The sequence below is a fragment of the Cryptococcus neoformans genome, assembly GCF_000091045.1.
Source record: "Cryptococcus neoformans var. neoformans JEC21 chromosome 4 sequence".
Taxonomy (NCBI): Eukaryota; Fungi; Basidiomycota; class Tremellomycetes; order Tremellales; family Cryptococcaceae; genus Cryptococcus; species Cryptococcus deneoformans.
The window spans coordinates 847501-862500 of record NC_006686.1 but is presented as its reverse complement, the minus strand read 5'-3'; the positions used below and the strand labels follow the sequence as shown (position 1 = coordinate 862500).

Genomic DNA, 15000 nt, shown 5'->3' with positions numbered 1-15000 from the left:
CTGGGTACGAAAACAGCCGTGGTATACAAAGCCTGATACCGACGTGGATAAACTGGAAACGTTCAACTTCGAGAATTCTGCACTTTTCCTCGTTTCTTGTTTCCAGTACATCCTTGTGGCTGGAGTATTCAGTGTTGGACCGCCGTATCGCAAACCTCTATATACCAATCGTGAGTTTCAATACGTAATGACGAAGACTTAAAAAGCTGAATTGCACTTGTCAGCTTCCCTCGTAATTTGCCTCACTGTGCTTACATCCTTCAGTGCCTATATTCTTCTTTCACCTGCCGCATCAATTGCTGCCATTCTCGATATCACCGACTTGAAGTTCACCTTCAGATTACAATTGCTTGCTGTTGCAGCTGTCAACATCTTGGCGAGCTTTGCATTTGAGAGATTTGCCGAACGGCCGATCTCCAGAATGATTGTTTTTGCCAAAAGGTGGAAGGGTCGCAGAGGAAAGAGAAGAGATTATAGATTGCCGCCATCAACAGGAATTTAAGCGATAGAAACGGATTAGATGTGTTTGTCAACGCCGACTGGCCATTGTAAGCCATGTATTCTCAGGTTTCATATCTTACGTTTGGAGCGCATAATCGACGAATGAAGATACTACGACCCGTTCAAGTGATATGTAAACCACGTATTCCGTCTATATATTCAAGACTTCTGTCGCAGGGAAACCACAGAACAAGTATGGCAGCCTTTTGGCTCCTTTTCTATTCCCATCCAAAGGACAGAGGGAACGCCTTCAACTGATAAGTTGATGCCTTTGTTGCAAAGGACTGCGTATTTCCTACTGCCCACTAATACACTTGACATGTACACAGCGGACGCTGGCAAGTAGTGGTCCGTCGTACGTGATGGCTGAAGGACTTATTGCTAATCATCGGACGGACAAACGAAATACGCTTGGTCAAAGGCAGACAGAACCCTCTTTACACAAATCAAATTTAATCTCGCCTCCTGTGGTGCTCCTCCAATACATAATAGGAACAAAAGGCCCTTTCTTGGCTGTCCATGGATAAGAGCCGGACGAGGTAGTTGAAATTTATATAACCCCATCCTTCATCCTCATCTTTGTAAGGCGACATTGTTATTGGGGCTTTATGATCACTATTGGTGCGACAGGGATTTGGCCAATCCGTATACATTAGCGCTATTAACTTTAACCATCGACATGTGGGTCTTTCACTCACGGGTAGTGCTTACAATCAAGTTAACTCAACATTCGCAGGTCTCCGAGATATTACACCGTTGATGACTCACAGTGGTCAACCCCAGCCCTCTCCCTCTCGCCTGGATGGAATATGCTCCGAGTCAATGGCTCAGATGAATATATCAACCAGACTGAGGTGGATAGTATGCGACCTCTTCTAGAAATTTTTTGGAATAATTCAATCAGCTGGACGACCACATTAGGAAGCTGGACTTCAATATACTTCAACGGTTTGTAATTTTGAACTAATGAAGCTTTCGCCGAAGGCTGAATAGCCCCGCAGGAACCTCCATTTCGGCATTCGGTCTCGCCGGCCCTAACCAGGGGAAATTCACTGCTGTACTCGATGGTGAAGCAATGGGCTCATACACTGCTCAGCAGGATAACGTTGATTAGCATAATCTCCTTTATAATGCCACCAACCTACAAAACGGATACACTCATAATCTCACTTTTATAAACATTGGTAATCAACAAAGTTTTGCCTTTGACTATGCGATCATTGAAGAGTCTGTCTATAATCATATCAGGTAAGATACATCTCACGCTGAAAAGCCTTTCTGGCGTAGCATTGTTGTTCAGTGATAACACCGCAAAATCAAATAGTGTCACTACCTCCGACTCCTTTGCTATAACTATTGCCAAGGCAACCATTGAGCCTTCACCATCTTTTGATGATACGACGACAGCAGTGGCTGCTCAAAGTTCTTCAGCTCAGCTTTCCGCGCTCTCTCAAGGAACATATCATGTAAAATGGAATGGTGCTATGTACTTTGTCGTCATTTTCTCTTCGATCATGGGAGCCGCATTACTTTTGTGGTTAAGTCAACTCATCGTGAAAAGGAGACTAAGGAAGAAAGAAAGGGAGTCTACACGGCGTCTTGTTGGTGGTATCTTTCAATTGCCCAGGGGCTCGGAAAAGAAGTGGTCGGAAGCGGAAAGATGCGAAGCGGGAGAAAGAAGCGACATAATCGCTTTTGACGAAAGTAGATTCAAGAGAACGACAAAGTTATTGGAGGCTCTTAGAGGGAAGAATATTAGTCATCCGACTGAAACTGGTGAAGGCGGGGGTATGGGGTGAAGGAAGAGACAATGTTGTAACACCAGTAGGCTGCTATGATATAACTGGTCATTGCAATCAAATGGACAATGGAAAGTGATAATTGTGGGTATACAGCCAAGATTTTTCATACGCATCTTTATATATAAGAAGATCTAATAGCAGTGTCCAAATATGTAGTTGAAATTTTATGCCTCATGGTTCATCGACAGCTTTGGTGCGGTCATAATATATAGTAATTCATGACAGACTTCTCAAATATACATGAGATGGTTGCTTGGAAGCAAATTCAACATGGCCTGCGTGTCACCCTCAAATCTCTGATCATTTTGATCAATATTTATCAGAAGTCGACGTCCTTTGAGCCGTCTAGCATTTCTCTCAATATATCGTTGAATCTAGCCTGGTAACTTGTAATCAGATTTCAACCGACGGGTCGGATATAGCGAACTTTTGACTACGTACAGTAGTAATTTGACCCCATATGGGTCCTAGTTGCTCCATACGCTCGTCTTCAGTCATCTCATAAGCTAGCCTTTCTGCACCACCATAGGCGGCGAGAGCGTATCGCGCGCCGAATGTGTTAATACCAAACATTTCCACCATAGTATTTTCATGTTCTACCTATATTTCGTTCAGTCAAAATGCAAAACACAGTGTCGGCTCTTCACTTACGATAGGCTCGTGGCCAATCCATTCCCGTCCTTTATATTGCAAATAACCCTCTTCTCCCATATTCTCTCTGAGCCGTTCCTCGTCTTCTCGCAAAACTTTTGACACACTATCGGCTATCTCTCCTGCCCCTTTGTACGCAAACACAATATCCAGCTCACCGATGATATCGTTCATACTCCAGGCAGCCTTTTTACCCCTGCTGAGAGATCCCAAGGCATGAATTACGGCTGTCCCGAGTGGGTTAAAATTGTTACTTGCTACTGCGTATCGTTCTGAGGCAGCATACGAGATTGTTTCAAACACCAAAATTACCCGCTGGTAATATGTGGCCACAAGTTTGAGCTCTTCGAGGAGTCCGACATGAATATCAGGTAATGAAGATAGAGGTCTGAAAACAAGAGCAATGGTAGGAGATATCACAAGGTCAGCTCCTTGTAATGACGGAAAACTGTCAAGCAAGCAAAAACCTCTGGATTCAAGCATTCGGATGAGGGGTCGGTTTTGGAAAAGGCTCACAGCCGCCATTATGGGCATGGGCGTCTCGAATGATTGTGTTTGCGCTGCGCTTGTCTGGATAAACCATTCAGGATTGGTTAAGAGAGGATCTAATCTCCAATCCATCGGCTCCTTTTCCTCGAATATCGGTGAGAGGCTCTGGTTTGAAGGGAATTTATAGGTGGGTTCTTGCTCCTCTGTGAGTAGATGATCTAGTTTTTGAAGATGCAAAAAGCCTTTGATAGTCGACAGGTCGTACTTGTCGTCTCGGGGTATCGCGTCGAGCAGTGTCGAAGATGTCCCTTGAATGTTTCTGATCACTGCTTGGCCACGAGTTCCCCCCCTTGAAGTTATGATATCAATGATATCATTCAACGTTGCCTCCTGATTATTAGACTGAAGGACATCCTTCATCTTTGTTTTCTTGCGCAAATTCACCCTCATTGCTTTTTCCGGGCTATCATTAGCAGCTGTTGGCTTTTGTGGTAAATTCGAGCCATCTTCAAACAATTCATCCACTTCATCGGGATCCCTTTGTGGAACTTCCTTCCTTTTTTTCCGTGGAGTTGAGGTAAGTGCCAGTGAGGGCGCCAGGAGCGACTCGCCTGATTTGACATCCCCGGCAGGCTCCTGTAATTTGTCCACATCTTGAATGGTCAACCATCTTGGCCTTGCCGGCGTCATACTCTTGGGTGAACGTTCAACCAATTTTCGCAGACTCGTTTCGCTTGGGTGAGGTATGGTCTGGGGAAGCAAATCAGCAGGTGGAAAGGTTAAGCTTTGAGGTAAATCATTTCCCATAGGAGGGACTTTTGCTCCATTTTCAATGAGCGCAGCGTCATTAGTCGTTGAAAAGGGGCTCCAATGGAGCTAATGTGGGGGGTGTTTGGGTTAGCAACACGGGTTGCAGACTGAGGTGATTTGATTTACCTCGCTAGCCAAAGCCGTGTTTAACCCAGGGTACTTTATGAACATCTGTTTGTCCGCCTCCAGTCCCTTGTTTCGTGAGCTTTCCAGTAGCTCACAAAAGGACTTCGGCAAGTCATTCGAAGGGTCACCGTAAGCTTCATACTTTATATTTAATACTATTTGCCAGTCAGCTGAAGCCCAGTCAAGCTTAGCTCACCTCGCATGTGACTGGTTTTAGAAGTGTCCAGCTGCTCTTCCATGGCATAAGCCAGAGCTTCTTCTTCAGCTTTTCCGTGGCTACCGTTTCCATTCATGCGAACTTGTGTATCCTCATTCGCAAGTAAATCATAGAAGATACGAGCCTCAAAGGGTCTATCCACATCTTCATCGTCGTCTTTGAATGAGCAGCTTTGGACAGCAGCCTCTGATCTAACTTCGAAAGAGCGGACTTGTGTTGGCGGGGACGGATTCTCCACCGGTGTGAAAAGATCATTGATACTACCCGAGTTCATGTAGGGAGAATTTACCCTAGCAGGCATGAAAGGCAGCTCTGGAGAGGACATTAGAATTTATCTGAAGGTTAGACTTACCCAAACGAGGATCTTGGTCCCAAGGCATTTTTGATTTTCGCTCGACCGTTGCAGGAGGTGACATTGGTAACTGATTATATCTCTGCGATACAGAAGCTCGTATACGAGAATACTTATTGACACTGTTAGGTGTCAGAGGTGGGAAAGGGACACCATCTTTTTACAACAAATGAGCCCAAGACTAGCAGAACACGCGTTAAATACCAACCGAAGTCGTCCAGGTTTTTCAAGCTTAATGCCTCTTCCACAAAATCGTTACTGTCTTCCATGGCCCACCCTCGATTCGAGCCTTGGGTGATGGCACCTGTAGGTATGGGAAGTTTGAGGCCACTGGCGTCCGTTGGTGCTACCAGTTGCTCGATGTCTTTAAATGTGTGCAGCTGGTTAGGACCTGGGTTGGTGAGACAACGTGGAAAAAGCTTGGGAGAAAGAGGTTCAGGCAAATGCTGGTAGCACATGAGCTTGACTCATTATTACGTCCTCCCTTACCTGGAACTTCGCTTTGGTATCCTTTTCCCATTTATCCCATATAGCACTTTGAAGTGATGTTCCATCGGCACCTCTCAAGGGATTTTGCAGCTTGTACTCCAATGTCCTCACCATATCAGCGGCTTTTTTCAAATCTTTTTTTGCAAAGTTTAGGTGCAAATGTCTAACGGTTATCAGCTAAGTCGACAGATGCGCTGTAACGTACAAAGCGTCTGCTTCCTCTATCTTCCTCTCTTTTGGCATTGGGTTTTTAAGGTTGACTAGGAAACGAAAAGCACCTTCTTCACCGAGATCAGCATATTCTTTAGGACCGACATTGCCTCCTTGATCGAAAGAAGGTGTCTCGCGCATTGCCGTGGCAGTCATAAGTACATCCTGGGAATGAAGATAAGAAGGAAATGGCTGGTCTGCATTGAATCAATGATTTGAAAGTAGAACAAAAATAAACTCTTACCTACTGCGCGTAATGTCATCCTTTCTGCTGGCCCCTTGGCTCTGGCTTCTTTATGCCTACTAACTACTTCCTGCCGCAAGCGGTCTTTCATCCTCTTATCTGCTTCCAAAGACTGTTTACGAGTCTCAAAATGATCGTGGACATGGTACTTGTTCTGTGAAGAAGCATTAAGCCATTCCCCAAAACGAATGAAAGGGTCTTCATCGCGGGGACCAAAGGTCTCAGGGAAGATTGTCGTATCTAAGAGAGCGAATTGATCAAACACCTGAAAAACAAGTTGAGCCAGGAAGTGGAGATAACGAGACGCACCCGAGCTGCGGTATCTTCCATCCAAGCCACATATTCTACGCCGACGGTGTGGCGAAGATCTATGATGGCTCTGTGGTAGATGCTCTGTCGTATTTCCGGAGGCGTCAGCTGAATATCAGTAGAGGGCATCGTAAGTAAAAGTGCGAAAGTGCGAATGATTAGAAAGCAAGTGAGACCTGGAGAAGAAGAAAGTGGGAGAAAGAGAAATGGATGGGAGGACAACGACAAGATCGCTCGAGGGGTCTGTGCGTTAGCTGCTTCCTTCCTTCCTGCCTTGTTTCTTTCCTTCCTACTTGCATTCGGTCCAGTCAGCTATGTACCCTCCTTTGGCCGAGTTCCGCCACCGACGCCGACGTCAGTCAATATCCTCGCCCTCTTTTCCCCGCCCCTCTCTCGCAGCCAGCTCAGCGCATCCCCTACCTTTTCCACTTCCACCCACTCACCCCGACCCCTTCCTCCACGTGCGCCCTCTTCTCTTCCTCTCCTCTCCGCCTCTTGCTCTTTCTCCTCCGGAATGGGCTCGGGGCCCATCTTCACCCGCAATGCGAGCCAATTCCATGATTTGATTTCTCGTATCCATTCCATCAGATCAGCCTCATCCCCTATAGCATACATGACGCCTGGGTGCCCAATTTTGGAGAAGCCAATGAGTGACAATGTCGAGGAAAGAGAGACGATATTTTTGCGCTTGGTGGTGGAAAGCAAGTGGTGCGAAACTAATAAGGCATGATAAGGAATGGAGGACGTAATTGTTTCGGAAGGGGTGGAAGGTGAGAGAGAAGGCGACATTGCCGAGGGAGTGAGCAATGAAAGAAATTGGGTTGTAAGGATTTGATAAAGCGGATACCTGAAGCCAGCCAGAATGAATAATTTGTTCCTGCTATTCAGAGGGCATAGGAACGAAAACACTTACTCCTGAGCATCGTCCCAATCAAGCATCTTTTCATCGACCCACTTTTTCAACCCTAGCGCCTCGTCTCTCCCCATACTGTTTCCTTTCATTTCCACTTTAACACTTCCCTTTTTTGGATAATCTTCATGTATCTCAACATGCATGGATCGACCACTATCCGAGTTGGTTATATCAAACTCCTGTGGATATAGACCAGTAGCCGATAGACAATGCAATGATTCAGCAGGAAGAAGTGAAGCAGAGATCAACTCCAATTCAGTGGAGATGTTATCTTCCGGGGTAATCATATTATTAGGGACTGCACGGACATGTCGGTGTACGATGTTTTGGACAGAGAAAGCCAAAGACACTAGATGCGGCTTTCTGTAGGAAGTGATCTAGGCGAGAAGTGATGTATCGTACTCCTTGATTACTGCAGTCGTGAGGCGTAAGTCCTATTTGTACGTTGGGTTTAATAAGTGGCGCTTTTAGTCTGGACTATTTGACGTTGTTGTATTCACAAATAGTCAAGTGGAAGCCATACAAAGTAGAAGTGTGTTGCACCACATAATGACCATGTATGCGATCTCATTTGCTTTACAGGCCGGCGGCCGGCGCGGCTCAGGATGATGTTCTCGTATGACATCTTCTGTCGTCGTATAGGACTTACAACCTGCTATAGCACTGCATGCCTGATACAACCCTGCAAATATATCATTCCTCTGATAAACTTAGTGTCCTATAATCTAAAGCCAGTCGACCAGGCAGACCATGGATAGCGCCACTGCAGGCCTCGACGCGTAAGCCGCAATCCTTGTTTTCCTCCTTATCAGACACATCAACTAAGATATCCATGATATCATGGCTTGCAGGCAGTTCAATCGCGCTGTGGACATAGTACAGAGGTCCGTGTTTTGAAAACGCTGCTTGATCTTATGCTGTCAGCCTAACATATCTTTATAGTCTCCCGAAGGGTGGCACCATACAGACAACCTACGAAGACAAGCTATGGCTATACTCACTTTACAAGCAAGGTGCGCTGAACATACTTCTCTTGAACCTCTCTATGTGTATGCTGACTCATAGTACACGTGCCAGCTATCGAAGGTGATGTTGCAGTCCCCCGCCCTGGTATGCTTGATCTTTTAGGCAAAGCAAAATGGGATGCATGGAACAGGCAGAAGGGGATCGATAAGCCTCAGGCAAAAAGGCTTTATGTCAGTGCCCTTGTCAAAGTTGGTAATGCTTGCTCTCGCCAAACGAGCATCACTGATCCAAGTAGATTTTAAGGAAATGTGCCGATGCTAAAGATGTTCAAAGATACTTGCAGATCCTGGAGCACGAGAGCGGGTATGAATACCGTGAGTTGTTTTCCCACAGGTGAATGCTGGCAAATATGCTCAGACATGATGGTGCCAGCAGCTCTGCATATTCCATCATGCCCTGCGTCACCCGCATCATCTGCCTCCTCATATCACTCCTCTCAGGCTTCTCCCGCCCTACTTCCTCAGTCCAGTAACTCGCCAATTGTTCCCCCACACGACATATCTCCTTTAACCCCATCACTACCGCCGCCAGACGATGCGCCCAATTTTATACCTCCCTCATCTCACCATTCACGCAATCCGCCTTCATTGTCTTCTATGCAAGAACAGAGGAATGAAGTACTTGATGCCGTCGGTAGAACAGGTAGAGATGGGAACATGAGGGATCAAAGGCCATCAAGCGCACAGAATCTAACGAGTGAAAGCCAGATACATGCTGCAATGCCGCTAGATAGGATTACAGGTATAGAGAGAGAGGCCGTATCCGGTAAATCCGGTTCGGTTCACTCCCCAAGGCGACAACGACGCGATTCCCAAGCCTCGGCTCGATTAGCAAGTCCCTTGCCCCATCCAACTGTGGGCAGCAGAGATTTCTTAGGCACCCCGGAAACCATAAGCTCTCCTTTTCTGGGTCTCAATCAACCAACACCTATGTATTCTCGTCGCCCGGGATCGACTTCTACTTTCTCCAACTCTCAAGCAACCAACATTCCGTATACTTTGCAGCAAATCCAGACTTCGTTGACAGCGCTGCATGAGAGGCTCTCCACTTTGGAGAGAACTCAAGCCCTCATTTTGAGGAGGGATGAAAGGAGAAAGAGCTGGTTTTCTTGGGAGGGACATGAGAGCGAGGAGCTTGATAACTGTGAGAATGATCAAGCCAAGGAAATGTGGGGTAGAACAGGGGTGACAACGGTTACCAAGGTTAACGCAAAAAAGAAATCTATTTCAATGAGGGTTTTATGGTTTCTAGTGAAAACGTTGAGACGTGCCCTGATGGATGTTGGAATAGGAATGATGGTCACGCTCATAGTTATTATGGTGTTGAATGGAGGCTGGGGCCGGGCGCGGTGGATGATTTTGAAATACAAAGAAAGGTTGAGGAGATTCCTTACCGAGCAATGATCGAATATTCATGAAATTACCCGTGTTGTAAGAGGAGGCGAAGTCACGATATGTCATTGGTCTATGTATTACATGGAATGTTGTAAGTAGCCTCCCTGCTCGCATCGTATTGCTTTGATTGTTATAATTCGCCAGGAATGATCAGAAGAACCGCCACCATATGAACAAGATGATGAAAAAGGCAATTCCCCCTATTGGCGCCCATTTACGAATGAGTGCTTCAAGATTAATGTTTCGGGCCGCTTTGCGGTACTTGGCTGACTCTGATCGCAGGGAGGTGGAGAGCTGTGACATCCCTGCATACAGCTGTTAGGAATAAATATGGCCCGGTATGGCAAGAATGACTCACGATCAAGGCTGTCTCCTCTCCAAAGCAAATCCTCCATATTCTTAGTCATGATTTGAGTCACATCCTTGAGGTTTTCATTGAGTTGGTCAAGTCGCGAATTAGGTGCGGCAGGGCCTCCCCCTTGAGTAAGGGAGCGTGAATCGCGGTACAGCCTGGTTGTCTTGCCAATGAATGTATCTACAAAAAAGGTGTTGGTTAGGTCATGTGAGATTATTTGGATGAGAAACCCACCGAAGCCCATAAACGCATACGGTCTAGTTGCCCCGTCGATCTTATCCCCATAGCTGCGCTGGAATTCTTTTGACAGCTCATCAAGGTATGAAAAGGCCAGCTTTCTCGGATAGGAGTTGTCGCATATACACATATAAATAACCTTGTCGACTATGAGGTAGCTAATAGGTACTTATGAGATGAGGCACTATGCGAGATGGGATGATGCTGTAAGGAAACACACGCACTGAAGGGTGTAAGCACCAGATTCAATGGAGCAAGCAGGCTCAGAGTTTGCATTGAGACGTCTGAATATAAGCTTTGATTGCTGCTTGTATTCCGTCAAAGCTTTCTCGGTCTAATGGCAGCCAAGTCAGAAGAAGCAGAGGTACGATGTGGACACGAGGGAGGACTGACTGATTCGTCGTCTACACTAGCTGCGAGAGGGAGAGCGTCGTGAACCCTGAAGATTGTAGTTGACCGGACCATTCTACTGTGAGTGTGGGTTTTAGAACTGGCAGCTGGTGCTTGTGGGCAGGGCGAAGGTCCACGGTGAACTCGGTGATTCGTGCGAGACGGACATAACAGTGATGTATTATGTAAACAGTACATTGCATTACATAATATGCGGCCGGGTGCAAAAGTTTGTCTTGCCTTGTCTCTGCCCGAACTTGTACTGCAACGAACGTATCCTTGAATATCTATATCCTTCTCCAAAAAGCGACGGGCCCCTTCATCTTACTCGCTCGTCGCACACTATACACCATGGACATCTCGCACTCAATTCATTCCGAAGTATCCTCCCTCTCTTTTTCCTTCCTCTCCGCAGATGACATCAAAGCCATCTCGGTCAAAAAGGTTGACAACCCTATCTTGCTTGACAACCTCAATCTCCCTACCAGAGGTGGTCTGTATGACCCCAAACTTGGCCCCATGGGCTCTAGAGACCTGTGAGTTTGTCTGAACTGTACTGCATCATTTTTTGCTCATTTATCGTCTCGTAGGTGTGAAACATGTCACCTTTCATACTTTGCCTGTCCCGGTCATTTTGGCCACATTGAGCTCCCCACGCCAGTATATCACCCGTTATTTATGAACCAGTGCTATCACTTGTTGCGTGGCGTGTGTCTCTACTGCCATCATTTTAAAATGCCCGAGATTGTCGTAAGTCCAACTCTTCGTACATACTCCCTTCACAGTTCAGGGCTCATGTAAGTTAGGCCACTTCCTACGTTGCTCGTCTCCGTCTCTTGGACGCCGGCCTCCTGACGGAGTCACACGAAGTCGCTGCTCTTTTCGACAACGCTATTGGAAAATCTTCGCGCCACAGGGATACCGATGAAGACGAGGATGCGGAAGGTGACGTTGATATGGATGCCCCGGCTCCTCAGACCATTGAATCCGCAGCCGAGTTCATGGTTAGAATCGAGGCTTACGTTTATCATCATCTCAAACTGGCCAAGCAAAATGCAGGAGGCAGCGACAGCAAAGTGGAGGACGGTTACAAAGACGGCCTCGTCTTTGAAGAACGGAAAAAGTTGCTGCACGAATTCGGGAAAAAGATCTGGAACAGGTGTACTCGATGTACCGCGTAAGTTGGACGCTTTCTGATCATGTCATTGTTCGCTGACACATCATAAGTTATGGTAACACCTTCCGTAAAGAAAAGGCCATTAAAATCATTGAGTACGATCTCACTCCAAAGCAAAAACTCGCCAATAAATTGTCCAATCTTCGTCGCCCCGATGTCTTGGCTGCTTCTGGCAAATATTCATCCAAGCAACGACGTTCGGAGGGTGATATCGACGAAGGTATCGAAATGGACAGCGACAAGTCCAGCGTTTCTGAAGGAGAAGGCGAGTCCTTGGATGAAGAAGAAGAAGAGGAGCAAGACGTTGGGCAAACAGTGGCCAAAACTGCAAGTGGTCAAGTCAAGGGTACTCGAGGTCGTCACGAGCGTGTCATGTCTCCTGCGGAAGTCCGTGCCCATCTTCGTCTTCTTTTTGATAAGGAGCCCAGAATTTGTCGCTTGATCTATGGCAGACATGGCAACCCGGCAGCCCTTTCCTCCGTTGCCCCTCCCCCTCTTGCAGACATGTTTTTCATGGAAGTGGTCCCGGTCACTCCTACTCGTTTCCGACCTGCTGCCAGAATGGGTGACGAACTTTTTGAGAACAGCCAGAACTCTCTTCTCACGGCGGTTTTGAGTACCTGTCAACGAATTCAAAAGCTCAATCAAGATCTGATCAATCAAGCTAAGGCGGAGCGAGGCGAGCATGTCCTTGATGCCGTAGCTAAAGCCCAAGGCGGGCGGACGTTTGAGCTCTTGCTTGAGGCTTTAATCAAGCTCCAGCACGATGTTAACAGTTTTGTTGACAGCACTAAAAATCCGGCAGTCATGAGGCAGGGTAAGTTGCCACCACCTGGTGTCAAGCAGCTTTTGGAGAAGAAGGAGGGTTTGTTCAGGAAACATATGATGGTAAGTGATTCCACCTGTTTCAAATGAGTATCGTATTAACATCATGCAGGGCAAGCGAGTCAACTATGCCGCCCGATCTGTCATATCTCCCGACATCAATATCGAAACCAACGAAATCGGTATCCCTCCTGTCTTCGCAAAGAAGCTCACGTATCCCGAACCTGTTACTCAACAGAATGTCGCTGAACTCCGTCAACTTGTAATCAATGGTCCTAAAATTCATCCTGGTGCAGCCCTTGTTCAGAACGAGGATGGTACCCAGATTTCTCTCGATAAATTGACTCTCGACCAAAGAATTTCTCTCGCTAACCAGCTGTTGACGCCTCAAGGGAGCGAAGACAACATTGGAGCCGCCAGTATTGGCCCAGCTGCTAAGAACAAAAAGGTGTACAGGCATATCAGGGACGGTGACATCGTCATTCTCAACCGACAACCAACTCTGCACAAGCCTTCAATGATGTGCCATCGCGTCAAAGTCCTGTTGGGAGAGAAAACGATCAGAATGCACTATGCCAACTGGTAAGGTTAACAGCATTTTTGAGTGACTCTATCTGACCTTGATTTAGTAATTCGTACAATGCGGATTTTGATGGCGACGAGATGAACATTCACTTCCCTCGTAAGTTTCCTTTTCCTTAAATGATATGCCATTACTGACAACCTTATTCAGAAAACGAAGTCGCTAGAGCTGAAGCTCAGATGATCGCCAATACCGATAATCAATACTTGGTTCCCACATCTGGTGGTCCTCTTCGAGGTCTTATTCAAGACCACGTCGTGGCTGGTGTATGGATGTGCAACAAATCTTCCTTTTTCACACGAGAGCAATATTTCCAGCTCATTTATGGTGCCCTTCGTACCGAAAACAACTACACTGGTCGATCTCGCATAATCACCCTTCCTCCCGCCATCTTCAAGCCCAAGCCCCTTTGGACCGGTAAACAGATCATGTCTACTATTCTCACCAACCTTACTCCTTCCAATGCTAAGGGTCTTAACCTCACTTCAAGGAACAAGGTGCAAAACAAGCTTTGGAGAAGAGACGACTCTTCTGATCCTGCGATGAGTGAGGAGAATGTCATCTTCCTTGACGGTCATCTAGTCTGCGGTGTTCTCGACAAGTCACAATACGGTGCTTCCGGGTATGGTCTTGTGCACTCTGTGCATGAGCTGTATGGTCCATATATTGCCAACAGGCTGCTGGGCGTTTTATCTCGTCTTTTGACAAAGTACCTTCAACATGACGCTTTCTCATGTAGGATGGATGATTTGATTCTCACCGCTGAAGGCGAGAAAATCCGAAAGGATATCCTTGACAAGGCTTCCGGTGATGGCGCCATAGCGGCCATGAAGTACGTTGGCTTGCCTGAGGGGTCCAAGATTGAAGACCCCGATACTGCTAAGAACCTTGCCATACGATTAGAAGAAATTCTTCGAGATGATCACCTTATGGCAGGTCTTGATGCTGTCATGCAATCCGCTTTCAACAAGACTACCTCCAAGATTAACAACGACGTTTTGCCCGATCATCTTGTCCGACCTTTCCCCGACAACAACATGCAAATGATGACAATATCCGGTGCCAAGGGCTCCAAGGTCAACGCCTCTCAAATCTCTACATTGCTGGGTCAGCAAGCCCTTGAAGGTCGTCGTGTGCCTACAATGGTTTCCGGTAAAACCCTTCCGTCCTTCAAGGCCTTTGACACCAGCGCCCGGGCGGGTGGATATGTTGCCAACCGATTTTTGACTGGTATCCGTCCTCAGGAGTACTACTTTCATTGTATGGCTGGTCGAGAAGGCCTTATCGACACGGCTGTCAAGACTAGTCGATCTGGTTATCTCCAGCGATGTTTGATTAAGCATCTCGAAGGTGTAAAGGTCCATTACGATCACACCGTACGAGACAGCGACTCTTCTGTATTACAGTTCCTCTATGGTGAAGATTCGCTTGATGTGACCAAGCAGACCCACCTGAACAAGTTCGATTTCGCAGCCGCCAACCATCTTTCTTTACTTAATAAGGTTCGACCAGGAGACATTGCAGGAAAGGTGTCTGACGAGGCCCTTTCTCACATGAAGAAAGCCCTCAAGAAGCCCCACAAGCATGTTCCTGCTCTTTCCGAATACTCGCCATCCCGATATATTGGTAGCATGTCCGAGGCTTATGCCAAGAAGCTGAACAACTACATCGAAGACAACAAGCTCGGATACATCACGAAGAAGGGAGAGAGCAAAGCTAGTCCTTATACGAGCGAAAGAGTTCCAGAGAAAGAGTTTTTGGGCCTGGCTAGAGCTCGATATATGAGGAGTTTGGTGGAGCCCGGAGAAGCTGTTGGTTTGTTAGCTAGTCAAGGTGTCGGTGAACCATCCACACAGATGACATTAAACACTTTCCATTTAGCTGGTGAGAATTTCGCGCG

General features: G+C 46.8%; 7 protein-coding genes across 7 annotated transcripts in view; 4 read left to right on the top strand and 3 right to left on the bottom strand.

Moving 5' to 3' along the window:
• CND03190 (membrane protein, putative) overlaps positions 1–673 on the top strand; it is a 5621-nt gene extending 4948 nt beyond the window's left edge. Inside the window, exons 11-12 of the mRNA XM_570514.2 lie at positions 1–170; positions 225–673. The exon at positions 1–170 is cut by the window's left edge and continues 130 nt beyond it. Of these exons, the coding sequence (XP_570514.1) occupies positions 1–170; positions 225–502 (448 nt within the window). The 3' untranslated portion in view covers positions 503–673. The remainder of the gene's footprint in view (positions 171–224) is intronic.
• Positions 674–725: 52 nt separating this feature from the next.
• On the top strand, positions 726–2903 carry CND03180 (hypothetical protein). Its single transcript, XM_024657022.1, has 4 exons — positions 726–1182; positions 1238–1449; positions 1503–1749; positions 1826–2903. Coding segments are annotated over exons 1-3 (327 nt in total). The 5' UTR covers positions 726–1180; the 3' UTR covers positions 1616–1749; positions 1826–2903.
• Positions 2412–6428, bottom strand: CND03170 (expressed protein). The gene is made up of 11 exons (XM_024657021.1): positions 6201–6428; positions 5892–6156; positions 5643–5844; positions 5438–5600; positions 5157–5394; positions 4949–5104; positions 4576–4908; positions 4380–4534; positions 2955–4319; positions 2745–2903; positions 2412–2682 (listed from the first exon to the last, which is right to left on the bottom strand). The coding sequence occupies exons 1-11, from the start codon at positions 6327–6329 to the stop codon at positions 2623–2625; spliced, it is 3225 nt and encodes a 1074-aa protein (XP_024512648.1). The 5' UTR covers positions 6330–6428; the 3' UTR covers positions 2412–2622.
• Positions 6429–6430: 2 nt separating this feature from the next.
• Positions 6431–7632, bottom strand: CND03165 (hypothetical protein). Its single transcript, XM_024658484.1, has 2 exons — positions 7114–7632; positions 6431–7047 (listed from the first exon to the last, which is right to left on the bottom strand). The coding sequence occupies exons 1-2, from the start codon at positions 7398–7400 to the stop codon at positions 6513–6515; spliced, it is 822 nt and encodes a 273-aa protein (XP_024514338.1). The 5' UTR covers positions 7401–7632; the 3' UTR covers positions 6431–6512.
• Positions 7633–7778: 146 nt separating this feature from the next.
• Positions 7779–10034, top strand: CND03160 (long-chain fatty acid transporter, putative). Its single transcript, XM_024657020.1, has 7 exons — positions 7779–7892; positions 7965–7997; positions 8056–8126; positions 8191–8327; positions 8375–8453; positions 8515–9624; positions 9678–10034. Exons 1-6 carry the CDS (start codon positions 7864–7866, stop codon positions 9540–9542), a joined length of 1377 nt encoding a protein of 458 aa, XP_024512746.1. The 5' UTR covers positions 7779–7863; the 3' UTR covers positions 9543–9624; positions 9678–10034.
• CND03150 (hypothetical protein) lies at positions 9580–10652 on the bottom strand. The gene is made up of 5 exons (XM_570182.2): positions 10519–10652; positions 10350–10459; positions 10123–10283; positions 9892–10068; positions 9580–9838 (listed from the first exon to the last, which is right to left on the bottom strand). The coding sequence occupies exons 1-5, from the start codon at positions 10588–10590 to the stop codon at positions 9684–9686; spliced, it is 675 nt and encodes a 224-aa protein (XP_570182.1). The 5' UTR covers positions 10591–10652; the 3' UTR covers positions 9580–9683.
• Positions 10653–10793: 141 nt separating this feature from the next.
• The window catches only part of CND03140 (conserved hypothetical protein), a 5895-nt gene continuing 1688 nt past the window's right edge, over positions 10794–15000 (top strand). Inside the window, exons 1-7 of the mRNA XM_570516.2 lie at positions 10794–11051; positions 11106–11265; positions 11322–11692; positions 11743–12580; positions 12630–13099; positions 13147–13199; positions 13251–14984. Coding sequence (XP_570516.1) covers positions 10867–11051; positions 11106–11265; positions 11322–11692; positions 11743–12580; positions 12630–13099; positions 13147–13199; positions 13251–14984 — 3811 coding nt within the window. The 5' untranslated portion in view covers positions 10794–10866. The remainder of the gene's footprint in view (positions 11052–11105; positions 11266–11321; positions 11693–11742; positions 12581–12629; positions 13100–13146; positions 13200–13250; positions 14985–15000) is intronic.